The sequence below is a fragment of the Dermochelys coriacea genome, chromosome 14 (assembly GCF_009764565.3).
Source record: "Dermochelys coriacea isolate rDerCor1 chromosome 14, rDerCor1.pri.v4, whole genome shotgun sequence".
In the NCBI taxonomy this organism is placed as follows: Eukaryota; Metazoa; Chordata; order Testudines; family Dermochelyidae; genus Dermochelys; species Dermochelys coriacea.
The window spans coordinates 37301060-37327938 of NC_050081.1; the positions used below are offsets into that span (position 1 = coordinate 37301060).

Sequence of the window (26879 nt, forward strand, 5' to 3'; positions counted from 1 at the left end):
AGAACTAGGGGTAACCTGATGAAATGAATAGGCAGCAGGTTTAAAACAAACAATCAAAAGGCAGTATTTCTTCACACGACGCACAGTCAACCTGTGGAACTCCTTGCCAGGGGATGTTGTGAAAGCCAAAAGTATAATGGGGTTCAAAAAAGAATTAGATAAGTTCATGGAGGATAGGTTCATCAATGGCTATTAGATAAGATGATCAGAGATGCAGCTCCAAATATCCAACTGCCAGAAGTGGGGACTGGATGACAAGGGATGGATCACTTGATGGTTACCTGTTCTGTTCATTCCCTCTGGGCACCTGGCAATGGCCACTGTCTGAAGATAGGATATGGGACTAGATGGACCTTTGGTCTGACCCCTTGTGACTGATCTTATGGTCTTCTGCTGTGACTTTCAGTCAGATGCTTTTCTTCTTAAAAATAAAATCCTTTTATCTACTGAATCAAATATACAGCTCTGAGCGCTGGGCACAGGATGGGCTGCGTTAGTCTTGGGGGAAAAGCGTGTGTGTGAAATTCTTACTGCTGTGTATAATTGCATAGGAACAGATGTGTCTCTGTCACCCTGTGTCTGTTACTGTCACTCTTTTTCCCCCAGGGGTAGCACTGAAACTTGGTTTTGATCCTCCGGGCTCCCCTGCTGTCCCTTGGTGCCCTGATGGCTGCGTTGGGTACCTAGGGAAATGTTACTATTTCTCAGAGGCTGAAGGAGACTGGACCTTCAGCCGGAATAACTGCTCCTCCTTCGGCACCTCCCTGGCTGTGATTGACACCTTGCAGCAGAAGGTGAGATGCCTACAAAATGGGCCTGGAGCAGGGACCTGAACTTGGGTCTCTTCCCAGGTGACTGACCCAACTGCCAGGCTAGAGAGTCCATCTCACTTGCTCTTGGCTCCAGGGTCTGTTCAAGTGTCCTATGCAACGTGGAACAGCTTCAGCAGGAGAGAGGGAGGGGGATCCACCCCGAAATAATGTCTTCCTTTTTCTTTTCTAAAAAGGCTTTCCACTGAGTGACAGTCAGTCCATGGGACAGAGTTTGCTCTCAGAGTCTCTTCCTTGGGGAAAGGGACAGGTCATTAATGGGGCTGAAGACACTTCGGTTCAACAATGTCCATACAGCTGGTTCAGGCACTTGACTGCAAGTCAGATGATCTGGCTTCAATTTCCAGCTCTGCCACACACTCTACTGTGTGACCTGGGAAAAGTCACAGCAACCTTCTGTGCCTCAGTTTCCCCACCTGTCATATAGGGATAATACTACTTTGTTCATCTGTCTTGTAAGTTCTTTGGGGCAGGAACTGTCTCATTGTGCGTCTGTGCATGCCCGGCACAGTGGGGCCATGCTCTCAGCTGGGGCAGGGACTGTCTCTCGCTGGGTGTGGCTAGACACCTGATGTCCCTTCATGCCATGTCCTAGCACAGCCTCTGCCTTCTTTCTCACTCTGTTCTAGCCCATCCCTTCCCCTCTCGCTCTCCTGTGCTTTCCCCCACTGTGGTACTGCATATACTGAGAGCTACCCTGACTGGCCAGTTGGTGTCACTGCTGCTCCCCACAGTCCCATCTGAAAAGGCTTGTGGTTAACAGCACTCCTGGTACCCAGTGCAGAGAAGCTCTGGAGGATGGGTGGGTGGTGGCACATGTGGGCCCAGTAGCAGGAAGGAGGAGCTCTGATAGATGCACTAGAGCAACCTAACGGGCTAGACAGGCGCACAGCTCAAGCATGGAAGGAGTTGAGGTTACCTGCTCTGCTGTGTGTTCGCAGATCACACAGATTCTGTCTCAGGTGAGCGAGGACGTCCTCTGGGCTGCTGCTGCCTTCTGCGCTGTTTAAGCGTCTCTGCCCAGAATCACTGTCCGCAGGGCTGTTTAGGGGTGTTCCGGTCTGTCCTTTGTGAGAGCCGCACTGGAAAACTTCACCACAGCTCATTGGCACAGCTGGGATGTGGGGGTGAGGCTAGTACAGGAATACACTGGTAGATAATGCTCTAGGTCAGCCTACCTGTGGCACCAGACTGTTTCATTTTTAACAGCCAACATGCCTGCGATTGACAGAGATTAGTAACAATGTCCTGGCTACTTAGGATCTTTCCTGTATTTATCTCTGTTCTTTTTAGAAAATGTCCAGCCAGTGTATCGTGGCTGCCTGACAGAGTGTGACTCAGGTAAGTGTCCCATTTTCTCAATGAAACTGACCCAATGCCCACAGTTCAGTCCCATTGATTCTTTAGGGGATGTTTCTTCTTTCTCACCCGGTTCAGCTCAGAGGCCGGCTCTGTTGGTCCCAGCAGAAGATAACCTGGTGAGTGAGCTCCCTTCTGCATCATCCCTGGGGGTTTGGGATTTGTAGCAGGAGCAGCTGCTGTAGTTAAACTTACAAACCAGTTGCCATTAGAACCTCCTGCCTCCAGATACCCAGAGCTTTGCAGGTTTTGCAGAGCAGGGATGTGGCAATGCTCAAGCGGGATGCTTCATTCCAGAGACTGGCTGAGTTTGATCCTAAGCTTTGTCGCTGGGATCATTTCTAGTTGACGGAGAGGGAGACTCTGGTCTGCAGGAGATGGATCGGTCATTCCGGTCTCACTCCATGAGTAGGTGAGAGACATGATCCGAAATGAATGGCTGGTCTCATGGCTAATGGAGAAGAGAGTCTGTGTGAGTGGCACTGATGGCTGAGAGGGTAGAACGTAGAGCCTGTCTCTTGGTGGGTTGTGACATCTCCAGGTATGTGTTGAATGGGGGAGGGGGGGATTTGAACCAGCTTTATCCCAGTTTTGTTGTCAGGTTGGAGGAAGTACAGGAAACAATCACACTCTTAACTGAAGTTTGTGTCCATCAATTGTTAATAGATAAGGAATGAATACTATAAGCATGTTACAGAGATGAGTAATAGTGCTAAAGAGATGACTAGATGCAGAGCAATAGATGACTAATATTGTTTCACTGTTCCCTTGTACTCCCCCATCCGTCTGCCTGCACCCACCCATTGTCTCCTCTCATACTTAGATTAGAAGCATGGATTATCCTTGTTCTATGTTTGTCCAGCACCTAGCGCAAGGGGATCTTGGTTCATGACTGTGACTCCTACTTGCTGCTGCAATTTAAATAATAAATAAAGATGTCGTGGGGCTAATCTACGTGAGAAGGTTGAACTGAAGTCAGATTAAAAATGACTCCAGTTTAACTGAAACATGCTTTTACTTGCTCTTTTTAGAGTTTGAGTGGCTTGTTTCAGTTTGTCTCAGATCACATAGGAATAGGTTTAAGATACCGGGAATTAACGGTCCTTAAACTCCAAACCAGTGTCCATGTGGGGTGGGGTTGGGGGATGTGCATTAAGCAAATCAGTTTAGAAACCAACTTAAGTTAGGTGCAACTTGGGTGGGTCTTCACTAGAGAGTTAGGTCGATGTAGCTATTTCGCTCAGAGGTGTGAAAAATTCACCCCCCGGAGATACATAATTAAGCCAACCTTAGTTCAGGTGTACGTCAACAGAAGACTACTTCCGCTAACTTAGCCACCACCTCTCAGAGAGGTGGATTCTCTACCGCTATGGAAGAACCACTTCCGTTGCTATAGTGCCAATACAGCCGCTGTGCCACTGTAGTGTTTCTAGTGTAGACGTACCCTTTCTCATGCAGACAAGGACTTACTTACATCTGTGCAACTCAGAATATAGACAAGCATTCAGCCTCAGGAGTGGATTTTGGCTTGTGATCTCACAGGGCAAGATCCCCGTAACTGGGATCTCTGCTGCTTTCATTGATGAGTTTTCTGTATGTTGCGACTGTCTCCAGGGTCCCGTTTTACGTTTGGTGGCTGACGGGTTTCTTTTCTGATGTTGCCACATTACACACATCTGGCAGGTCAGTGTGCTCTGTGGGTGTTCTGATTTTTGTTACAAGTTATCCACGGTTGTCAAGTTAATTATTGCTTAGGTGCTTCCTCCTGGTTGCTCTGGGGATTAGCTCTTTCCAGGTCCCACGTTCCCTTCTGCCGCTCCTTGTGCGCCTTGCTGCCTCTCTCCCTCAGTCTCTGAGATACCGGGTGCTCTCCTTTCCTGGCTCGGCCCTCTGGCCAGGTCACCGTTTCCAGGACATCCAAGTTTTTGCCTGAGACAGTTTCTCTGGAGCAGGGATGGGCAAACTTTCTGACCTGAGGGCCACATCTGGGTATGGAAATTGTATGGCGGGCCAGGAATGCTCACAAAATTGGGGGTTGGGGTGCAGGAAGGGGTAAGGGCTCCACCTGGGGTGCAGGTTCTGGGGTGGGGTTGACAACAAGGGGTTGGGGGTGCAGGAGGGTGATCTTGGCTGGGACCGAGGGATTTGGAGGGTAGGAGGGGAATCAGGGCCAGGGCCAGGGCAGGGGGTTGGGGCACAGGAGGGGGGTCAGGGCTGCAGGCTCCTGGCAATGCTTACCTCAAGCAACTCCTGGAAGCAGCAGCATATTTCTTCTCCGGCTCCTGTGCAGAGGTGCGGCCAGGCAGCTCTGCGCGCTGCAGGGGCAGCATCTGCGAATGGGGCAACTCCCATTGGCTGTGGTTGCCAGCCAATGGGAGCTGTGGTGGCAGTGTCCGGAGCCCCCTAGCTGCCCCTGCCCATAGGAGGCAGAGGGGAGATGTGCCGCTGCTTCCAGGAGCCACGGCATGCGTGGAGCAGGGCAAACCCCCACCCTGCTTGCTGGCTGGAGCTTCAGGGCCAGATTAAAACATCTGAAGGGCCAGATGGAGCCCCCGGGCTGTAGTTTGCCCACCTCTGCTCTGGAGCCTTCTCATTCACTGCCCAGACAGTGCCACTTCCCCAGTGGCTGGGAGGGGAACCTGGGCCTACCCTCTACTCCGGATTCCAGCTCAGAGAGCCTTTAATCAGCAGCAAGGAAGCGTGCACTGTCTTAAACCTCACTGCCCTTTCCCTCAGCCTTTTCCTACACCCTCTCCCCTAGGTTCCTTCCTTCCCTCTCTAATGTCCACAGGGTGGCTACAGGCTCCTTCACTATAGCCCCATCAGCTACCAGCTTCCTAGATCTACACCAGCCCTGCCTCTTCCTTCTCAGCTGGCTCTATTATCACTCAGCCCCCTAACTCCCCTCAGCTGTGGTCTATCCAGTTAATTGCCCCTTTCCCAGCCTCATTAACCCCCTTCTAGACTAGCATGGGAGAGAGCACCCCATCACAAGGCCCCAGTCCTGTGAGGAAAATTTGCCTGTCCAGGCTGGAGAATTTGGGTTTCTGTTTCTAAGACTGATGCTTCGCACCTCAGCTGGATGGAAACCAGCCTTAGCTTATTTGAGGGGGTGGGGGGATTTCTGATTTATCTGCTACATTTTTGCTTGGAAGGGGCAACTGCAGCTTTTGGCCACTCAGTTTGAAACTGCACTGAAAGGCAGGAATCAGCTAAAGTTCTTCAGAAAGTCCTGATCGTAGGGCATCGACTTTAACTGAGGGGGCTGATATTAAAATCATAGAAATGCAGGGCTGGAAGGGACCCCGAGAGGTCATCAAATCCAGCCCCCTGCGCTGAGGCAGGACCAAGTAACCCTAGACCAGCCCTGAGAGGTGTTTGTCCAGCCTGGTCTTAAATACCTCCAATGAGGGGGATTCCACAACCTCTCCTGGAAGCCTGGTCCAGAGCTTAACTCCCCTTAGAGTCAGGAAGTTTTTCCTAATCTCGAACCGGAATCTCCCTTGCTGCAGATTAAGCCCATTATGCAAAGAGGCACCTCTGGAACCGGTTAAAGGTCCCAATTAAAATGGCCTTCCGAGTTGTAAGCAAGGTTAAAAAACGTCCCTCTCCTTTTCCTATATGCTCTCAGCTGATTCTCATGCAATAGGGAGCATGTGGCAGGTGTGCCAGCCAGCTGCAGAGGGGAAGGACTGTTCTAGATTTAGTGCTAAATATGGGGGGAAAGAAACTTTTTTCCCCCACAAGAAATACCCGTATCGATCCCAGAGGACACTAGCTGTTAAACTGAGGTGAGGAGGCAGAGATGGGGATGGAGCGACCAGTGCAGGGGAGAGAAATGGCATTTACAGTGTCGTCGACCCTTGCAATGTTTTTTTTTCTCCATGGGTGACGGGATTTCCGAGGGTGCTGGAGCTCGTCTGGCAAAGCTCCGAGCTTTCTCATAGGAGGGGAAGGGGAAGCAGAGAGAGCCCCCCAGCTCAGGGCAGCTCTGCTTCGCCCCTCCCCTCCTGTGAGAAAGATAGACAAGGGGTCCTCTGTGTCTCCCCAGTTCCCCTCTGCAGGGAACCAGGGAAAGGGACCCTGCTGCAGCCCTCGCCCGCCCCCCCCCCCCTGCCCGGATGTGTGTGAAGAACTTCAGGAGATGTAGGAGAAGCAGAGGTTAGGATGGGTGGGGCAAGGCATATGTGAGGGGCAGCACTAATCTAGGGGCTGTGGCGGCACGGCATATGCGGGGGGAGGCAGCACTGAGCTTGGCGGGCAGGGCAGAGCTTGGGGGGCACGGCAGATGAGGGGGCAGCACTGATCGAGGGGCTGAAGGGGCAGGGTGGATTTGGGGAGCCAGGGGTAGATTTGGGGAGCAGCATTGATTGGGGGGCAGGGCAAATGTTGGGGCGAGGGAGCTGGGCTGATCTCGGCCCCCGGGCAGAGCTGATGCAGGGGCTGGGAGGAGCGGGTGGAATTGCAGGGTGGTGGGTAGGATTAATTGCTGGGCAGGGCGGATGAGAGGGGAGAGCCCACCTGGGGGTAGAGTTACAGATAAACAAAGTAGGAATCTGAAATTCGAATCAAAGGAGCCTGGATTTTTCCGGGCAGGGCTTTTGTGTTGCAAGGAGCTAGGGCAGAGCGCGGTATTTGTTATGTCAGCTTGTTAGAGATCGGCATCTACCTTCTCCTTTCCTCCCAGACTGGTCACTCCCGTGTGAATGCGTTCGTGTGACAAGGAAGCGAGAATTTCTTGTACACACGAGCCGCCCGTACCGCCTGAGGGTGACAGGATTTCCCTGCTTGTCACGTCGGCAACAACTGTCCTCTTATTCCTAACCCAGCTCGGAGCTGGGCCACAAGATTGGTTGAGAATGAATCCGAATGCGCTTTACTGTCTGCACGCAGAGGGAATTTCGAAGGGATTACAAAGCCGGTTTGGGTTAAATCCCTTTAATTTGTGCTGAGCTGCGAAAGAAACCCAGCGGGTGTGTGAACCCGAAGCATGAAGGGGCCTAGGAATGTTTAGCGTCTCGGGCAGGTAAATACCTTGTAACCAGCTCTCGTGTCTCATTTTAACGGGACTTACTGCAAACACCCCATCTGCGGGAACTCACCTAGGCACTGTACGAAGCCAGAACAAAACAACAGTCCCTGCCCCCAGGGCTTTAGGGTCTAAGTGTCAGTGAGATTCGGGTCTGTCCTGGCGCATCATCCCACCTCGCCCTACGTCCCACCCGTGTGAACGCGTTTCCCAAGCTGAGGAGCACACACGGGCTCATGCAGGGCTCTGGAAGCCGGATCGCTCCCGTGGGAGCATCGCTCCCAAAAAGCGCAGGGCTGCGAGCCGCGTTGCAGGCGGCTGTGTCCAGCCACACAAGTGCCGGGGGAACCGAGTCTCTGGAGCGGAGCCGGGGCACTGCGGGAGGGAAGCGATCGGCACTTGCGAAGCGCAGTGCGGGGACGGGTCGCACCCAGGAGTAAACTGGGGCCTTGCAGAGCTACAGGCAGGAGCGGCTGCGGCTGGAGGGAAAGTCCGGGGGGACTTTAGCAAAAGGTCCCCTGGGCCGCCCGGCCCCGCGCCCGCTCCCCGGGGGTTCACACGTGTTCTGGGCAGGGGGGGGGGGGCAGAGCGAAAGTGTAAGTGTTTCCCGCTCCCTGACGCTGATTGGTGGAGAACTAGCTGCGCCCCCCCCTCCCCCCCAGCGCTCCCCACCACGCTTTCCCTCCCCTGCCCGGCCCCCGGTCAGCCGGCACCGGAGCGTCTCTTCTCAGCCGCGTTGTGAGAGCCGGGCGCCAGGTGAGAGCGCTGGGGCTGGGGCTGGGGCTGGGATCCCGGGTTGGGGGGTGTCTGAGCCACAACCGGGGCTGCTCAGGCTGGTGGGGGGCAGCTGGGGCCAGGACCCCGCTGGGCTGTGGCCGGGTCTCATGGAGCCTGCGGACAAGCAGAGCTCCCGGGACACGGGGGGTGGGAATCCTCCTTCCTTCTGCTGCACCGGGCGCCCGCAGGGAGGTGGGCGGGGGGGGGGGCGATTTGCCCGAGATGCTGCGAGGCAGCCCAATGTAGATCCAGCCTGGAGAGCGGGTGGCGGGTGCATTGGGACTGGAACTAGGGGGGCGCTGGGGGTGCTGCCGCTCCCCCCCCCGCTTGAAGCGGTTTCCATCACAGACAGGGTTTGCGGTTTGGTTCAGTGGCTCTCAGCACCCCTGGGCGGTGGGGTGGGGAGATCACGGGGCGCTCTCAGCCCCGAGGTTGGGGTCCCTGTGCAGTGAGGCGGGCTGCAGGGGTGCGGGGAGGGACGGTGTAGGGGATGGGAGAGCATCGACTTGGCAAGTGGCTCCGCTTAGGAGGGCCCAGGAGGTGGTGGGGACCCACTGAGTCCGAGTGTGGATGCTCCGGGGGATCCCCCGGGTAAATTGGATGTTGGCGGGTGGGGAATGAGTTGGTGAGACTGTGAGTCATGGCCCGGGGTCTGTGGGGAAAATCACAAAGTGGTTTCAATATAAAGTGACCCAGACAAGCTTTGGCCCCCAAATCCATTATCAGAACAGACAACAAGGGAATCGTCTCCTTGTCCCGCAGGAAAGTCTGCCCCTTGGGCTAAAAATGCTGTCTAAACCCTCATCCAGCACATGGACACTGCTGGGTCCAGACAGGCGCCCAAGGGTGCAGAGCATCACAAAAAGCAACATCCCCATAGCTGGAGCCAGCCAGCTTCTGGCCGCGAACCTCCTGCCAATTCTCCTGTCTCCTGGGATAAGGAATATGACCCACCCCGCGCACCCTCCAGCTCCAGACCCTGGCCGCCGTATCTAGCTGTCTTATATTTCATGCATGTGTATGAGACTCCAAAGACACTGTTTGTTCTCATGCATTCAGTGGCAACAAACGGGGCGGGGGGGGGGGGGGAGGACTCTTATTTAAAAATAAAAAAAAAAAAAGTGGTGGGGATTTTTTTAAATCCCAAACTAAAATTTAGGCTTGGAAATTTCCTGCTGGAAAGTTTTGTAAAAATGACACTTTCTTCCCAAACCACCACCACTGCCCCCATTAATTTTGGACCATTTGAATCATTTTTGGGGTGGAAAACACAGTGATCAAAAATATTTCAAGCCGTTCTACTGGAGGGGGTGTTTGGGCCAGTGGGCTGTGCACTGAGGGAAGCCAGGGGTGCAGGTGTCATCTGTGTCTTGTGTTTTCCTGGGGGAGACTCCTTGCCCTAAGGGAAGGGCTGTCTCGGGGGGAGGGAGGGGTGCATTTTGAAAGTAGCTTTTGAGTAAGCCACTAAGGAGTTAAGACAAGTCACTGCACACCTGGCCTTTTCCCCGTTATTTTGTTCTCTTTCGTTTACTGCCCACAGAAAGTTCTGGTTTTAGAGTCTGGGAACATGTTTCCTTTTCAGTCCTGGGAATTGCAGCTGTGTAGAAGAACTTGATAGCTAGTTAGTGGGTAGGAGGGGGGCATGATATGGGAGGACTCAGTAGCACAGTTGAAGGCTGTGTGTGTGTGTGTGTGTGTGTGTGTGTGTGTGTGTGGTGGGGGGCTGGGAATGCATGGCGGGGGGTTGTGTGCAGGGGGCTCCTGTATTGAAGAGAAGAATGCACAGGGCAAGGGTCCAAAGTGGGGAGCTTAGTCCCACTATGCTGAAGCATTAGGGCTTAAAGGCTCCACTGCACGCTTAGGCAGCACTGGTGGGGAAACTGAGGCAGGAGTGCAAGGAGAGCCTGGTGCTTTGGGTCTGGTGTCCTTCCCTGTTGCACTCCCCCAGAACAATCCTCCTAGCCCCAAAGCTCCCCCCACAGCCTTGCTTCCCCCTCCCACCAGAAGAGTGTGTGTGGGGGGAGAGAAATGACTATGTGTGAGGGCACAAGGGGTGGGAATATGAGGGGGGTAGGGCAGGCCTGGTGGGGAGAAGGGCTGTGCTTGGAGAAACTGCTGGGGTACGATGCAAAGGAAGAACCTGCCTCTGGGGAGCCCAGTCAGAGCCCCCATGTGCTCCTGCCTCACTTTCCCCTGCCAGTGTGTCTGAGGCAGCAATGTCTTGGGGAGCAGTTTCAACCTAGCATGTGGCCTCAGAATCTTTTACAGAGCAGGGAAAGTCAGGTCTAGTGATCTACCAATGGGGACTTTCCATGCCCCGTGTCCCAGGTCGATAAGAGTGATGACCATGACCTGCCTGATGGCGAGCCACAGAAACTGCCCTTTACATATTCCGGTTGTTCCCTCTTGTATTGCAGAGCAGCCAGGAGCTGGAGAATATTGGGAGCCAGGAATCTCTCCAGCCGTCCGGGACCAAGTCCCTGCACGTGCCCGCGTGTCCCGCTGCGACGGGAGAAAAGAATGGATCCGGCTGGACAGAAACTGGGGTCAGAGTTTAATCCTGATATCCCCGGAAACCCCGAGAGCGGAGCGGAGCCAGGTAACTGAAGCCGGGTTCTGAGCACTTAAATGGGGTCTCTAGTTTCATCATCTGTAAAGCCAAAAGGGACCACTGTGATCACCTGTTCTGACACACACACCCCTATGCTCACACACCACACTGCTGCATAGCACACCCACTGCCCCCTGCATCCAGCCCACACCTGCTGGGGGGAAGCTAGCGCTTGTAAAAAAAAAACAACAACAAAAAACATGCTTAAACCTCTGGCTCTGTACAGATGGGGCTCTACCATTACCAAAGAGCGAGTGTAGGAGGTGTCTCACCTTTCAGTGCCTGTGACTGTAACATCTGCGGGGGTAGGAAAAATTGCTGGGGCATCTGAAACTCTTCTCTCAGCCCCAGATGGCCTGGTGCCCTGGCTTTATTCCCACTGGGTAAGCAGTTTGCCCAGATCCCATGCCACCCAGCTCCCCACAATCAGGAGGTTGTTCAGGAGTGTGTGTGCGCAAGTGGGGTTAGGGGCATGGGGAGAGCAGGGGCCCTCGTGTTGGATCTGACCTCGCACACACGCATCCACCCGCCCCATTGCAAGCCTTAAGAGGCTGATCTGCCTCCAGCAAGCTACAGCGGCATGCTCAGATGCTCGTCAAACCCTCTCTTATCCCTTTTGACCCAAATTTGGCATCTTGCAGTTACAAGGAGAAACGGACAGTGGGGTCTGGTCCCCTTTCATACAGTCTGGCTTATTTACAAAGTCATGTTACCCCAAACACGAGAGGAGTCAAACGATGGGAGACAGTTTCCTTGCTCATAGTTCTCAGCCTCTTTCAGCCAGCACTGTGCCCAAAAGCGCTCTCTCAAGATTTCTTCTCAGGGTCCCTCTGCCAGCGTTTGTGTGTCTGGCTTTCTGGATGCCTGCTCCCTCAGCTTCTCTGGTGTTTTTTCTTCTCTGTCGCAAACACACACACACCTACTCACAAACAATATCCAGGCAAGCCCCTCTCCTATATAGCTCAAACTCCTGGGTAGCCCACATGTGCCTCTGTGTTGGGATAGGGGCATTGTAGTTTCATAAAGGAGCTTAGCTATAAGAAAGAATTATTGTAAAGAAAGGGTAGTGGTTACACCCAGCAGCTTCAACAACAACACGAAAACCACCTAGAGTGCAATGAAGTCTCTTTGGGGGTCTGCTGAGCCTACTAAGGCTGCTTGTTAGTGATGGTTGTCACAGGACAAGCCAGACCAGGGTAGCCAAGATGTTAGAAGAAGCCAGTCCCCAGGTGTCTGTCAGAGGCAGGTATGCCCCACCCAGGATGGGTTCACGTGCAGCGTTCGGGGGTTGAACCCCTGTACCCCATTACCGTTGCTGTCATTCCTGTCCCGATGGCAGGTCACTCTGTAGTACGATGTCTCCAGGGTCAGCCTTGGTTTTTCCTTGATGCTTTTCAATGAGACTTATTACAGTTGAAGACAATGTCCGTCACTCCCTGATATGTGGGACATTGTAGTGAAAAATGTCTCTGTCACAGCTAGTCCACAATCTCCCCTCACTATACAGTACCAAGGAACCTGCTCAGGTTTGTGGAGGGGAGTGTGCTGTAGGGATAGGGTTGGGTTGTTTGTTGTTGTGTTTTTCTGTTGGGGATTTTGTGCCGCACCCAGAGCCATGGCCCCTGATTTTTAGAGCTGATTTTTAGAAGCCTTCCTAGCTCGCACCAAGGCCTGCACTGACGTTGCTTCACTGCTAGATTTTAGTGGTGCTCGCTAGATCCGGCATGTCCACCCGAGCTGCAGTCACACTTGCTGACTGCAGTGTAGACGTCACCTGGTCCCCTCCACGCCAAGGTCTGGCTGACGCTGGAGGAGGGTGAATGAGCAGGGGGAGGGATAGAGGGCAGGGAGGATGCAGTGGCGGGTGGCGGAAGGGGTCATCAGCCAGAGGATGAGCAGTGATTCGGAAGGGAAGGTGTCAGCTGTGGGTGGGGGTGGGGGTGGGGAGGGCAGGAAGCCGCACTGGTGGGAAGGGAGGGGAGGAAGCAGCAGGGTGGGACAGGAAGCCAGTAGCAAGGGGGGAGGGTGTATGGGAGGGGAAGGGGCCAGCAATGGGTGGGGTGGGGATGATGGAGCAGCCATGGTGGGGAGTGGGCTCTGACTATGGGGGAAGCAGGGGGCCTGCAGTGCTCAATGGAGGGGGATTTAGACAGTGAGCAGTCAGGAAGGGATGTGGTAAGAACAGTAGGGTTGTAGTGCGTAGTAAATCTGAAAAGCGTCGATGCCGGATGCTTGCTTTTGGGGTTAAGTCTTTCCCTGACAGTGCTCTCTAAACCTGTGGGCGATGCAGACTGGAAACCCCTGAGCAGCGTGACCGGTGCATAAAGTGATCACAGGATGTCACACGGTCCCTGGGGCCGACAGCCATGCCCTACAGGAGTGTTGGAGAGGTTCCTTGCTTGTGACTCAATGTTTGTAGCATCTCGGTCCCTGTGTAGATGTCGGTGCAGACGGCTGTTAGCTGGGGCTCTGGGGCTGTGACGCTCAGACGGCCTGGGAAAGCGGGGAAGGGAGCTGAGATACAGCAGCCCCCTGACCGCCATAGAGAGCCAGGCAGCGAAGGGGAACGGCTGGAGCATCCCTGGGTAGAGACTGAGGCTGCGGCTTGCACAGGTGGGGTGTATTTTCAGCGTTGGCTGTAAACGGCCAGGCCCTCTGGGGCAGCAGCAGGGATCTGATCATGGTTATGAGCAGGGCAGCTGCTCTAGCCTGTGCGTGCATCCGGGATCAAGGCCGTGTTCTGGGGGGTGGGGGGACTTGGCTATAGCGCCTTGTCTCTCTTTATTCCCCTGCCTTCCCTATCCTCTTCCTTCTGTTGTTGAGGGTGAGATTTTCAGAGGTGCATCCACCCCAGTGGTCTCCTACAGGCCTGAACAACCAGCTGGGATTCTGACTGGGGGGAGTGTAGTGGGTAGGGGGGGGTCCAGATATATCCTGGGGGGCCTCATCTTGCACCCCCATTTGAAGATCTGCCCTGTCTCTCTCCCTTCACCACCTCATGTTCCTTTTTCCTGCTGTTCTTTGGGGCCAGTTTTTCCCTGTCCGTGTGTGTGGACACAGGCGGTCCAGCCACATGTTTCCTATTCCCACGTGTTACGAACCCCCCTGTGTGAACCCCACCGTCCTGCACAGCTGCTGGGTCTGCAACTCCCTCAGCTCAGTGCGCACACCTGACTCTTTGTAGCTGTAAGAAAAGGAGTACTTGTGGCACCTTAGAGACTAACAAATTTATTAGAGCATAAGCTTTCGTGAGCTACAGCATCAGTAATGCATCCGATGAAGTGAGCTGTAGCTCACGAAAGCTTATGCTCTAATAAATTTGTTAGTCTCTAAGGTGCCACAAGTACTCCTTTTCTTTTTGCGAATACAGACTAACACGGCTGCTACTCTGAAACCTTTGTAGCTGTGAGTCACATTGACTGGGAGTGGGATTTTTCCCATTCACCCCAGCACTGACTGCTGAGGGAAGGGTGGCCTAGTGGTTTGGGGGTTAGGCCAGGTGTTGGAAGGCCTGGGTTTGTGTGACCTTGGGCAAGTGTTAGTCTCTCTCTGCCTTACTTTCTCATCTATACAATGGTCAAAACAGTAATTCCCACTCTCACAAGGCTGCTGTGTGGGTAAATTCATTAACAAACTGTGAGGTGTTTACATGTTGTGGAGGGGGAGGGCAAAGAAGACCTTACCTAGATAAGGCAGGAGATTTTTTATGTTGGGGGCTGATCTAGTTCCTTCAGACCTCGAGGACTCCTCTCCCCCAGGGGCTGCCTGGGTTCATTCCATCCATATCTGAGATCAACATGAATCATCAGTGAGCAAAGATTCAAAAATCCTTCAGAGGAAATCTGGTGGGAACATTTACCATCAAAGTATGTGGCTTCATTGAAGCTAAAATGTTTTGCACAGTTGTATCAATTTTGATGGGAAGGTTTCTGAGGTCCACAGTGCTCTGATCACTTCTGAAGAGAGAGAGGAGCATATGCCTAAACTGTGGGAAAAGGTGTGTTCTTAACTGGGGTGGGTAACCCACATTAGCTCACTTGGGTGAAAATAGCAGTAAAGACAAGGCAACTCGGGCTAGCAGCTCACATTAAAGCCTGAAATGGAGCCTGGGGTTGAACTTGGGGGGCTAACCCCAGTTGCTTTAAAGGTCTTTGCTGCCATTTTAAGCCGAGTTAGCTCATATAGGGTAGCCAACCCCACTTCAGAACATCCCTTTTTCTTTGCAATGTGGACGTACACTGAAAAAGGCACTTTTGAAAAATTTGTGGTTTGAACTAAAACATATGAAAACTAATTCCAAACTGAAAAAACTATCACAAAAAGGAATTGACATCAGCTGGCCAGCCCAAGATAGGTTTCTTGTGTGAAGAAAGATACTCATTGCTGTCTCTGGAGCAGCCCAGCTAGGCATGCAGGCTCAGTGTCTGGGAGAGGGCACAGGCTGGGCAGGGGCACAGACTGCCAAGTGAGGGTGAGTCCCACACTCCTACCCCTTCTTCCATGTTAGCTTGGAGCCAATTGCCCTTGGGACATTCTGCGCGCCAGCTCTGTGAGAGTCTGGGAGGAGCAGTGAGTGGAATTAAACAGCCCCATTCATCATGTGGCACAGGTCCGGCAGCTGGGCTAAGTAAGCCACCATCGGTGCAGTCGTCCCTCATGCAGCCAATGAAACTGTTGCATGCAAACTGGATATAGAGTAAGGATGGCGATTGGTTGAGTTACCTCTGACATCACAATGGTCGAAGCCAGAGGTTCATTCGGGATAGCTATTTTTTATGGCCGGGAGAGCTCTCCCCCAGCGATAAAGCGTGACTACACTGCCCACGTCAAAGTGCTGCCGTGGCCGTGCTCTAACGTGGGCAGTGCAGACATTCCCTGAGGCCCCCACAACATGCTATTAAAAACTCCACGGCCCACCAGTGCCACAACAACTGTTTTTCTGCATTTAAAAGCCAGGGCTGGCATTAGAAGGTAGCAAGGAGGGCGGCTGGCCGGGGCCCCAAACCACAGGGGTCCCCAAGACTAAATTGCTCAGGTTTCCGCTTCAGCCCCAGGTGGGAGGCTCAGGGCCCTGGGCTTTAGCCCTGCACAGCGGCGCTTCGACTTTCGGCCCTGGGTCCCAGCAAGTCTAACACTGGCCGTGCTCGGCGGACCCTGGAAACCTGCTTGCGGCCCCCAGGGGACCCCGTATCCCTGGTTGAGAACTGCTGGTCTAGGCTCTGGGCACGGCATAGCTATATCCCTTACTGTAGCTGTACACTGCACAGTGTAATCTGTAAAGTCTAAATGGCTGAGAGCTTAAAAAGTGGGCGGTAACAGGCCGGGGATGTCAGTGGTGAATGAACCTGGTGATATTCCGAACAAAAAGAGCTTTTGGCCATATTAGTAGCTACTTCCATTGCTTCCCAGTGACTCTGCAGACATCGTAGGCTCCAGAGTGACCCAGACAGACTGACACTCCTGGGGTCCGAATCCATAGATAACTAACGGCAGCCATTCAGCGCAATGCTCCTTGCACCAACGCAGCTCAGACCCTGGTACAGCTACTGACTCTGGGTACCCCATTCAATTAAGAATTAAGGGCTTTTTCTCTTTCAGGTGATGGCCGAAGCTGCAGGCTCAGGAAACATGCTGCATGTACAGTCGCAGTGAGCGTTGTACTTGTCATTCTGATTGTTGCTGTTGTTACTCTGGCAGGTGAGTGGCTAATCCCGGTGTCTGCATGTTCCATTTACGTCGAGCTGGCCACACCGCTCAGGGCTGTGAAAAATTCCACGGCCGGAGCACCACAGTTAGGTCAACCCACCCCCGGTGTAGACATGGCTGGATGGACAGAAGGGTCCTTCCATCGGCCTAGCTACCACCTCTCGGAGAGGTGGGTTAACGACCGTGATGGGAAAAACCCTTCTGTTGATGTAGGACATTTCTACGCTCCGGCACTACCATGGAACGGCTGCGACCACGTAGCAGTGCCATTGTCGTGCAGACATTCCTAGAGTCCTGTTGGGCATCAGCCGTGGGGGTCAGGAACGCATCCTCAGACTGTCCTTCCTGCTCCCTTCTGGAGCCTTGTTTGTGATGACAAAGCTGGCCCTTTAAACTGTCTTCCTGGGTAAGTATGTATCATTGTAACGAAAGGGAGAAATGTCAGTTCCTGAGATAATACAAACAGGAAAGGAATTTCTCCTCCAAAGAGCATACTGTGTCGGGGATGTCTGCCCTACGGAGACTACACTGGCATAGCTGTGTCGCTCTGGCTATGCCGGCATAACACCATAGTAGAGACCCAGCCTATGCTGACAAAGCTTTTTCCGTCGGTGTTGGAACACAACCGCCCTGAGCAATGGTACCCATGTGAACACCAGCCAAGCATGGGACAAACCACGGATCATGCCCCGAAAATAATGAGATCGGCTTAGAAATTATGTGACTTTAAAAAATAAATTTGGGGTTCAACATCTGCACTGCAGTTTATAGCCCTGCGGGCCGAGCCCCATAAGCCCAAGTCAGCTGACATGGGCCAGCCGTGGGTGTTTTATTGCAGTGTAGATGTATCCTAAGCTGCAGCTCCCAGAGTGTGTCTACACTGCACTGACAAGGAACAGCGACAACTAGGTTGATTCCCGGTTTGACCCAGACTCTAGAATCTCCCCTGTACGTACAGTGACACCTAGTGGCTGGTTAGAGTAATCCCAGAGGTGAATAAGACAAATCTCATGACCTTTAATATTGCCTCACCATAACCAGTGTGGACAGAGGATTATGTTCTCACCAATGTAGAAACATTCACATACTTGGGCAACACCATCAGCCAGGACAGTGGAACAAGCCAGGATATCTGGAACAAAATCAATAAAGCCAAGAACACCTTCAGGAGCTTAAATAAGGTCTGGAAATCATCAAGACCTTGAGAACAATCTCAAACCAAGGTCTATTGATACAGTGCAGCCAAGAGGATGTGAGCACCATCGTTGCCAGGAGGTGTTGGAGATGGATCGGCCATGTGCTTCGGATGGAAACTGATTCCATCACCAAAGTAGCAATAAGATGGACACCAGAAGGCAAGTGAAAACGAGGCCACCCGAAAACAACATGGCAAAGAGGTGGGGAAGCCGAGCTGAAATATCTGTCACAACTGGGGAACCACTGAAAGACTTACCAGAAACAGACAGGCGTGGAAGAGCTTTGTCACAGCCCTAAATGCCAGAGGTGAAATAGGAACATGATGATGACTAACTCCCAAAGCTGATTTCGGTACAGAAAGCTGGTAGGTGTGTGTGCCATTTCAAGCCTGCAGGGGGCAGTGGGCCAGGTTCAGCTTTCCTGTTTAACAGTGGGTGTTTGACTGTGATGTGGGATTTTGGTTTCTAGCTGCCATATCCCCCATATCTCCTTTTCCACCTCCCCACTCTTAGGGGAGCAGCCAGATTTTTCAGGACTGTGGATCCCAGATAGGTGACCAGGCAGCAAATGTGAAAAATTGGGACGGGGGTGGGGGGTAATAGGAGCCTATATAAGAAAAAGACCCAAAAATCGGGACTGTCTCTATAAAATCGGGATATCTGGTCACCCTAACCCCAGATGAATTCATCACACAATGCTGCCCGGTTCTTTGCACACTAAATGAGGCAGGGGTCCTGTGGAAAAACATAACAGGTGACCACATAAAGATAGTATCATAACTAGTGCCCTGTCAAATTCACGATTGTGAAAAATGTGTCACGGACTGTGAAATCTGGTCTCTTGTGTACTTTTACCCTAGGCAATAAAAGTACCCTATACTATATGGTAAAAGTACACAGAAGTACACAGTGTTTCTCAAACTGGGGGTCCCACCCCAGAGGGGATTGCAAGGCTATTGTAGGGGGGTCACGGAATTGCTGCCCTTACGTCTGTGCTGCTGCTGGCGGCAGCGCTGCCTACAGAGCTCGGCACCCGGGCACCAGCCGCTGCACTCCGGCCACCCAGCTCTGAAGGCAGCACAGAAGTAAGGGTGGCAATACCATAACCTCCCTACAATAGCCTTGTGACCCCCCTTTTGGGTCAGGACCCCCAGTTTGTGAAACGCTGAGTCTTAAGGGCTTTACATGTTTATATTTTACCATGAATATGTTTTGTTGCGACACCATGAAAGATTTAAATATCTGAAACTGTGAAATTCAAGGTTTCAGAGTAGCAGCTGTGTTAGTCTGTATTCACAAAAAGAAAAGGAGTACTTGTGGCACCTTAGAGACTAACAAATGTATTTGAGCATAAGCTTTCGTGAGCTACAGCTCACTTTATGCATCCGATGAAGTGAGCTGTAGCTCACGGAAGTTTATGCTCAAATAAATTTGTTAGTCTCTAAGGTGCCACAAGTACTCCTTTTCTTTTTGTGAAATTCAAGATTTTTAAAATGCTATGACCATGAAATTTAGGAAAATGAGCTGTGAATTTGGTAGGGCCCTAATCATAACTGATGCACATAAAAAGGAAGGAGCAGGGAAACCAGGGTTAAGGTCGCACTTTGGAGCCTTTCCTCATTTCCATCTGGTGGGTATTTGCATCTGGGGGAGGGAAAGGATAAGCTCTTACCCTTATGTTGCTCTCTCAATTTCAGTGCTGGTACTTAAAACACAGCCCCAATTCATGGCCTGGTGCCCAGATGGCTGGATCGGATACCGAGGGAAATGCTACTATTTCTCCGTGGCTGAAGAGAACTGGAACAACAGCCAGAGACGCTGCTCTGCGCTTGGTGCTTCCCTGGCTCTGATTGACAGCAACCAGGACCTGGTGAGAAGAAAAAAGGACCCATTCTGGGGGCAATAGGCTATGCTAGATTTATGGTCAAGGTCTTCGAGGCGCTCCATGGCCTGGGTCCAGGGTGTCTAAAAGAGCCTAAAGCTCCAGGATGAAGACCTTGGTTGACATCTCTGCTCCTCTGGCACCATTTAAGAGCAAAACTTCTCAGTGAGGAAGATGGAGCTTCCTTGGTGGCTGGTCCTAGCTTGGGGACTGGACTCCCCCAGGAGCTAAGGATCCTCCAGAATCTCACCACCTTCTGCTCCGAGGCGAGGTGCACTTCTTTGAGATGTCTTCTCAGATATCAGTATAACCCACTGGTGAGCGTATCACTGGTTACACTCTGTGCTCATCCACAGAGGATCTGTGCTGACTGGAGAGGGTTGCTTCGTTCGCTCCAACTGGCATGACTTGGGCTTTTTCACTATGGAGGTTCCCAGTGTGTCAGCCAAGATTGCTGCCTTCACATAAACACATAGCGTGTACACTTCAGATAACAAAACCCTACCAAAACAAACCACTTCAATACACACACACGATTCTCCCCCTTGGGAGAGAGAACAAATTATATGTAACATGTTAATCACGTTACTTAATTCATGAGTGGAAGAGGCTCAACTACAAGGGGGATGGGGTAAGACCCCACATAGAATAGAGAAAGCACACGGGATGATGCATATTGTTAAAATTGCCTAAGCCACTGGTCCCCAAACTGTGGGGTGCGGCCTCCCCTAGGGAGGCATGGAGGAACGATCTGGGGGGGCATATAGCGGGTCCCAGGCCAGCCCCCATAAGGGACAGGGAGGGAGCCCCACCCACAGCTCAGCTCTGGCCCCAGCCGCAGCTCCGCTCCGCCTCCCACTCTAGCACCACCCCAGCCACAGCTCCGTCCCACCCACACCTCCAGCCCCAGATGCAGCTCTGCCCTCATTCCCTCTCTGCCTCTAGCCCCAGCTCCTCCCCCAGCCCCGCCTTCAGCTCAAGCTCCCCTTCTGACAGATTCCGTCACTGGTACGTGGGGACACGACAGGAAAAGTTTGGGTACCACTGGTCTAAGCATTTCCATTTTTCAGTTGCTTATAATTGCACCCTGGATTTTCCTTTTGTGTTCTTTGGGGAGCTTGTCTGAACTTTACTCTCTCAAGTGGAGGTTTTTTCCTGAAAGTTTCAGCAAATCCCTTGATTATTTTTCTCGGGGTAGCACCTAGGAACTCCAGCCCACAATTTTTCAGTGAATTTACAAGTCACCAAAAACTTGCCCAGCTCTATCTGGAAATAAATCAAAGCTCCCAAGTGCCACCTTAACTCTGGTTTTCCTTCTCCTTCCTTTTGGTGTGGATCAGTTATGATCCAGTCTTTAGTTATGTGATTCCCCTGCTGTGTTTTCCCATAGGACCCCTGCCTCATTCAGCACGCAAAGAATGGGCCAGCGTTGTGGGATGAATTCCTCTGGGGTCTGCAGCTTCTTGCCACATTCACTGCACCAGTTGTACGAGGTGCCATGACTGTGGCGGGGTTGAAGGGATGGGCTTGAGGTTAAGCCACTAGAGTGGAACCCAGCAGCTGCACACTTCGCTTTAACTAACTCGGGAACGTTTCTGTATAACGCGACTCTGTGCTGCCCGGAGCCCTGTGAGGAGCACAGATGGAATCAAACTCTCTCCTTTTTCTCTGTTACAGCCTTTCATGATACGATACAAAGGCATCTCCAAGCACTGGATCGGCCTCTGGAGAGAGCAGGTCGGGCAGCCCTGGAAATGGGTGAATGACTCTGATCTCAATATACCGTGAGTCCTTTTCTATCTGTTTAGGTTCTGAACACTAGGTTGTGGGACTGAATTCAGGCAGAGCCAACGTTCACCATGTAAACCCCGAAATAACGACGGGGAGTGAAGGAAATCTGTATTCTCTCCGGGATTTGGGGCTCACTCCCACTGCTGAGACATGGATCAAGCGAAGCAAGGGATGGTGCACTGTTAGGGGGGTGGTAACACTACGGTTGTTGAGAACTTTTCATTGAAACTGTTTTATGGTGGAAAATTAGGCTTTTGATCAAATCTTTTCACAAAATGTCTTTTCATAGAAAATATTGACTTTTTTTTTAATCAACACTGCCCCCGCAAAAAAAAAAACCAGCCAAAAACTGAAATATTTCAGCCCAAAATGCTGCCCATATACCTCATGGGAGTTGTAGTTTGCTTTCCTCGTATCTCCAATCTCCCCCTTTCTAGGCTTGGCTCCCTAACTAGACTACATCTCCCATGGGGCAGCATGGCCAAGGTACTCCATGATTCACCACCTCCCCTCACCAAGAGAGATTGGGGGCACCATGGGAGATGTAGTTTGGACATGGAGCTCGGCCTATGGAGAAGAATGGGAGTATGAGGAAGTTGCACTGCATCTCCCTTGATGTATTGCCTCCTCTTGACCTGTAGTGCAACCATGGTGCACCCTGGTAGATGTAGTCCGAATGGGGAACCTGGCCTATAGAAGAGAAGGGGAGCACAAGACACCTGAACTACAGCTCCCATGAGGCACCATGGCAGCCTTTCCAAATTGAAATATTTTAAGTTGGGGGGGGGGGTTGGTTTGTGGATTTTTTTTTTCTTTTTTTTTTTTTTTTTTTTGGTCAAACTTTTCCGGGCCGAATCCACCCACTCAGCTCCTCCCACTCAGACTCCAGTCCCTGCAGAGCTGCAGGCTAGTTGCTTTGGAGACTCTAGAGGGAGTCGGAGGCTGGAGGAAAGGGGTGATACCTGGCCCAGGGCTGTATGTTTGACACCAGTGTCTTAGACTGAGAAAACATCAAAAAGAGGGAGCAGAGTTTGCATGTGCGTCAGGATGACTGAACACAAAAGCGGCCGCCTGTCTCCACAGACGGCGAAGTCCTGTGAGATTCAAGGGAAAGCAAAAGGCACCACATTGTTTCAGTTCCCCCACAGCTAACAGACATCACGGTTTGAGTTATTCACATGGCAGCGACCGTCTGTACAAAAAGGGCTGCAAAGAAACCCTCCTGAGTGGAGACTGACCTTCAGGAATTGGGCTTCTTGGTGCAGCCCGGGTAGACCAGGTCCTACATGAGCCTGTCGCGTATCCAGGAGCACAGGAAGGCCCAGGCTGGTTCTGACCCAAGGTTCATCTAGCCCCATCTCCTGTCTCTGCCAGTGACCAGCGCTAGCTGCCTCAAAGAAGGGTGTATGTTCTAGAGCTGTCAGAATGAGTGATATTGCCATTCACTGGCTGAACTGAAAATTGGGAGCAGAAGAACCTGCATCAACCAGAAATGAAAAAATTTCAGTTTTCTGGGCAAAACAAAGAGCCAAAGATTTTACTTTCACGTCAAATGAAATATTTTTTGTTCAACCTGAAACAAAATGTTTCATTTCAGTTTCAGGCTTTTTTTTTTTTTTTTTTTTTTTTTTTAAATTAAAAGCAAAGGGAATGTGGAAGCTCCATGAACAAACCCAATAGTGGTGTCCATCCTCCGTCCCCCAACCCACATACTCCCTAGCCTCTGGTTAGGGCACTCGACTTGGGTCTCCTGTATCCAAAATCAAATCCTCACCCTGTCTATTCGAAGTAGGGACTTGAACCTGCACTTTCCTCATCTCAGATAAGCAGGCTAATGACCGGGCTATCGGGTTTACCACCCCCTCTTTCTCAAGTTTTGTGAAGGGCACCCAAGTCCCCTTGTCAATCTAGCCTGAAGAAAAAATTAATTTAGGGCCAAATGTTTCAGGAGACCTAAAATTGCATTTTTCGGTGAATAAACTCATCTGAAAAACGTTAACCCTAAGCTCTAGCTAGAAAATCCTTCCCACACACACCTGAAAGAGTAGCTGTGGGCTCATTTGGCCCCCCTCACACCTTGGGGAGAGCTACAGTGGTCCAGGCTGGAGGTGTTAGATCAGCAGTTCCCAAACTGGGGGTCGCGCTGTCAGCAGATGGGAGGGGTGGTGACCCCTAGTGTGCAGAGGGTGCCACTTTGCTCCACACGGCGTCCCCTCGCATGTACGGTTCCCGTGAGCGCATGGTGCGTGGAGGACGCCATTTTGCTCTCCAAAGTAGCATCCTCCACACCACATGACCCAGGCATGAGCTTGCGCTGTGGGGTGGATGCCATTTTTGAGAGCAAAATGGCGTCCTCCGTGCGGCATTACTTTGCACGTAATGGTGCACAGGAGACCATGCTGTGCCATAGGTGCCAACTTACTCAGATCCCAGGGGGTGCTTGACACCCCCCCAGCTCTGCTCCAGACCCTGCCCCCACTCACCCCTTCCCTCAAACCCCCAGCCCGGCCCCTTCTCTGCCTCTTCCTGCCGCTGCTCCTCCCCCTCCCCCCAGTGCATCCTGCACGCCGCTCAACAGCAGATCTGTGGTGGCTGGGAGGCGCTGGAGCTGATCCCCGGGGCCGCCAGCAGGCAGGAGGCGCTGCGGGGGAGGCGCCGATCCGCAGGTGGCTGGTGGGTGCTGAGCACCCACGATTTTTTTTTTGCTCTACAAAATGGCATCCTCCATGCTGCCTGGGGGCCTGGGAGGAAATAGCTCATTAACATGGGGTCATGCTGGCGAATGCGTCAGGCACATTCTCCCACTGGCAGTAACAGGACAGGCCCATCTGCTGGCTGACGATGGCTTCGTTATCTCTCGTTGCAGGTTCCTGATAAGAGGAGGAGGTGACTGCGCATATCTGAACAACAAGAGCATCAGCTCTTCCAGGTGCATCAATGAGAGAAACTGGGTCTGCAGCAAACCTGATGCGTATACAAACACAACACAGAGGAGTCAGGAGCTGAAAAGCCTCACAACAGGCTATTAGAGAAACTCCATCTCGCACAACCAGTCTACAGCCGAGTTTATAAACAAGGATTAAAAAATAAAATAGCAAAATTTCCAGTGGATGCTGAATTATTAGGTTAATCAAACTGAAAAACAACAGGAGGAACTTCAGCGGGATCTATCCACGTGAGAGGAACGGGTCACCCACTGGCAAATGAAATAGTGTGACAAATACAGATAAGGTCCAACGGAGGAACAATTGAGGATTACTCATCCACCTTCGTAGCTGCTAACATAACTACAACGGCTCTGGAAAAGGAGCGGGGGTGAACTGCTGACCCCACTGAAATTTATGCACATTTTCCCATTCAATTCAAGGAGGCCAGCCTCTCACACATTGGAGACTGCCCAGCGCAGACCTTGGCTGAGCGTGCAGTTGCTGACAACAAAGCAAACAAGATGTTGGGGTACATAAGGAACGCAGTAGGTGACAATCCAGAAAGTTCTCTGATGTCATTATATGAATCAAAGGGACACGCTGATGGGGAACACTGTGTGCAGTACGGGTCACCCATCTCCAAAAGGACGCTGCAGAACTAGAGGAGGTTCAGAGACTGGTGACAAGAATGATGGGAGGCCACCTGGGACTTTCGTGTGCTGAGATTGGAGCTGATCTTGTCAGAGAATAAGGGGACGTGAACAAGGGGAGAAAAACAAAGACTGGGACGGGGAAGGTAGGTTGGGGTGCTGCCGTTCAGCCCATCTCTTGATACAAGAACGGGGACGCTTAACAAAATTGAAAAATCAGCAAATTTGAAACTGATCTAAGGACCTATGTTTTCCCACAACGCACAATTAGCCTGTGGAACTCCCTGCTACAAGATGTCATTGAAGCCAAAAGCTTGGCAGGATTGTTTTTAAAAAAGGACTGGGTCATTAGATACTGTTGTTCATATGAGAGAGGAAATGGACAGGAGTTTGGGAAGGGATCCAAATCTTCTTACTTCAGGGCATGAACCACCATCTAAGTCAGAGGTGGGCAAACTGTGGCCCGCAGGCCACATCTGGCCCGTGGGACCGTCCTGCCCGGCCCTTCAGCTCCCAGCCAGGGAGTGCTATTCCCCCTCCCCTGCAGCCTGAGTTTGCCATGCTACCCATGCTGTGGGTGGCAGGGCTGCGAGCTCCTGCTGGGCAGCAGGGCTGTGAGAGTTGCCGGCCTGCCCCGGTGCTCCAGACTGCATGGCAGCGCGGCTGGCTCTGGCCGGGCGGCGCGGCTGGCTCTGGCCGGGCGGCGCGGCTGCCAGTTCTGGTGCTCTGAGCGGCATGCTAAGGGGGCGGGGGGGTGGGGTTGGATAAGGGGCAGGGGCATCCGGGGGAAGTCAGGGGGCAGTTAGATGGGGTGGAGGTTCTGTGGGTGGGGGGCGGACAGGGGGAATGGGGAACAGGGGCATAAAAGTAAGAATTGGTTACAAAGCAAATAAAAAGATAAACCACATGTTAATACTTAACTCAACAAGCTAAATACACTTAAAAGCAAAACATTTCTCTCACTATAAACTTACAGCTGTCTGGCTGGATTGCTTTAGCCAGGACCTCCCACACAGTTCAATGATGCTTCCTTTGTCTTTCAAACATTGTAGCTGCCATGAGTAGAGATGAGGGGAGAGAAATAATTTGTGTTGTGTGTGTTCTCTATTTTTATACAATTCTCCCCTCTTTGAGGATTAGCTCCCCCTGGGGTTCAGGCGACAGCCAGTCTATTTACACAGGATGTCCAGCTGTTTCCATTGCCAATATGTAAAAGTTCTTGCTCACGCCATTCTTCCTGCCAAAGAATAGCCGCTTAACTCGCTGATAGTCCATGACAGTTCATTTGATTATGCTGATACCTGCCTGGGGCAGCAGTGTGTCTCTCTCTGAGGAACAGGTTTGGGCCTGATTTTCTAACTCTAGAATATGTCACAGCAATGTTATATAGTAGAATCTGATAAATTTACAAACAATGATACTGCAAATATTTTACCTGGACAATAATGTTTAGCAGATTGAGTTCTCAAATGATACCTCACAAAAATTATCATTAGCTGGTAAAAAGGATGAACATAGGGGTACAGTCTGTCCTACCCATTATTAAGCTGGCTGCACCAGATCAATAATCATCCTGTGACTCTCTCAGACTCCTGGAACAAAGCTGAATACTGTGGTCATGGACATTCAGCGCTATGGATCTCCACCATCTAAGTGTATTGTTGTCAGTGTCCCCCTGGAAAATTCAGAGCCCCACCAGCTTCCAGGTATTATTATGTATTATTATGTATATTATGTATGTTAATATATATGTGTGTGTGTGTGTGTGTGTGTGTGTGTGTATATATTATATGTGTGTATTAGTATATTATACCTCAGTAAAGATATGGGTCCCATTATGCCAGGTGATTCCCGGACATACAGTGAGATAGTCCTTGCCCCAGCTGAGATCAGGGCCCCAGTGTGCTGTGTTGCACAGACACACAGAGACACAACCACAGTCCCATTCTCCTTCTGCATACAGCACCCACATATGAGCTTTCTAATTCCCAAAAGGTTAACATGCTTTGAGCTGTAGATAACACAGAGCTGTGTTGCAATTTGATTATTTTCTCATTTAATGCTAGTTTATGGCATAAATACCATAAACTAGCATTAAATGAGAAAATAGTCAAATTAGTA

At 51.7% G+C, this 26879-nt stretch overlaps 1 protein-coding gene across 2 annotated transcripts; it reads left to right on the forward strand.

Annotated features, from left to right (window-relative positions):
* The first annotated feature begins 6883 nt into the window (after window positions 1-6883).
* Window positions 6884-25399, forward strand: LOC119842438 (C-type lectin domain family 2 member E-like). 2 transcript variants are annotated; one of them, XM_038370548.2, is made up of 6 exons: window positions 6884-7215; window positions 10413-10594; window positions 16205-16303; window positions 19206-19378; window positions 21068-21174; window positions 24048-25399. In XM_038370548.2, the coding sequence occupies exons 1-6, from the start codon at window positions 7196-7198 to the stop codon at window positions 24208-24210; spliced, it is 744 nt and encodes a 247-aa protein (XP_038226476.1). In that variant the 5' UTR covers window positions 6884-7195; the 3' UTR covers window positions 24211-25399. The 2 variants fall into 2 exon arrangements, with proteins under 2 accessions (XP_038226476.1, XP_043353026.1); XM_043497091.1 differs by lacking the exons at window positions 6884-7215; window positions 10413-10594 and adding an exon at window positions 12707-13219.
* Window positions 25400-26879: the final 1480 nt, after the last annotated feature.

Coding starts and splice junctions, on each gene's coding strand:
- LOC119842438 (XM_038370548.2), top strand. CDS start 7,196: ATGTTTAGCGTCTCGGGCAG. Junction 7,216..10,412: donor ATGTTTAGCGTCTCGGGCAG/GTAAATACCTTG, acceptor CTTGTATTGCAG/AGCAGCCAGGAGCTGGAGAA. Junction 19,379..21,067: donor TTGACAGCAACCAGGACCTG/GTGAGAAGAAAA, acceptor TCTCTGTTACAG/CCTTTCATGATACGATACAA.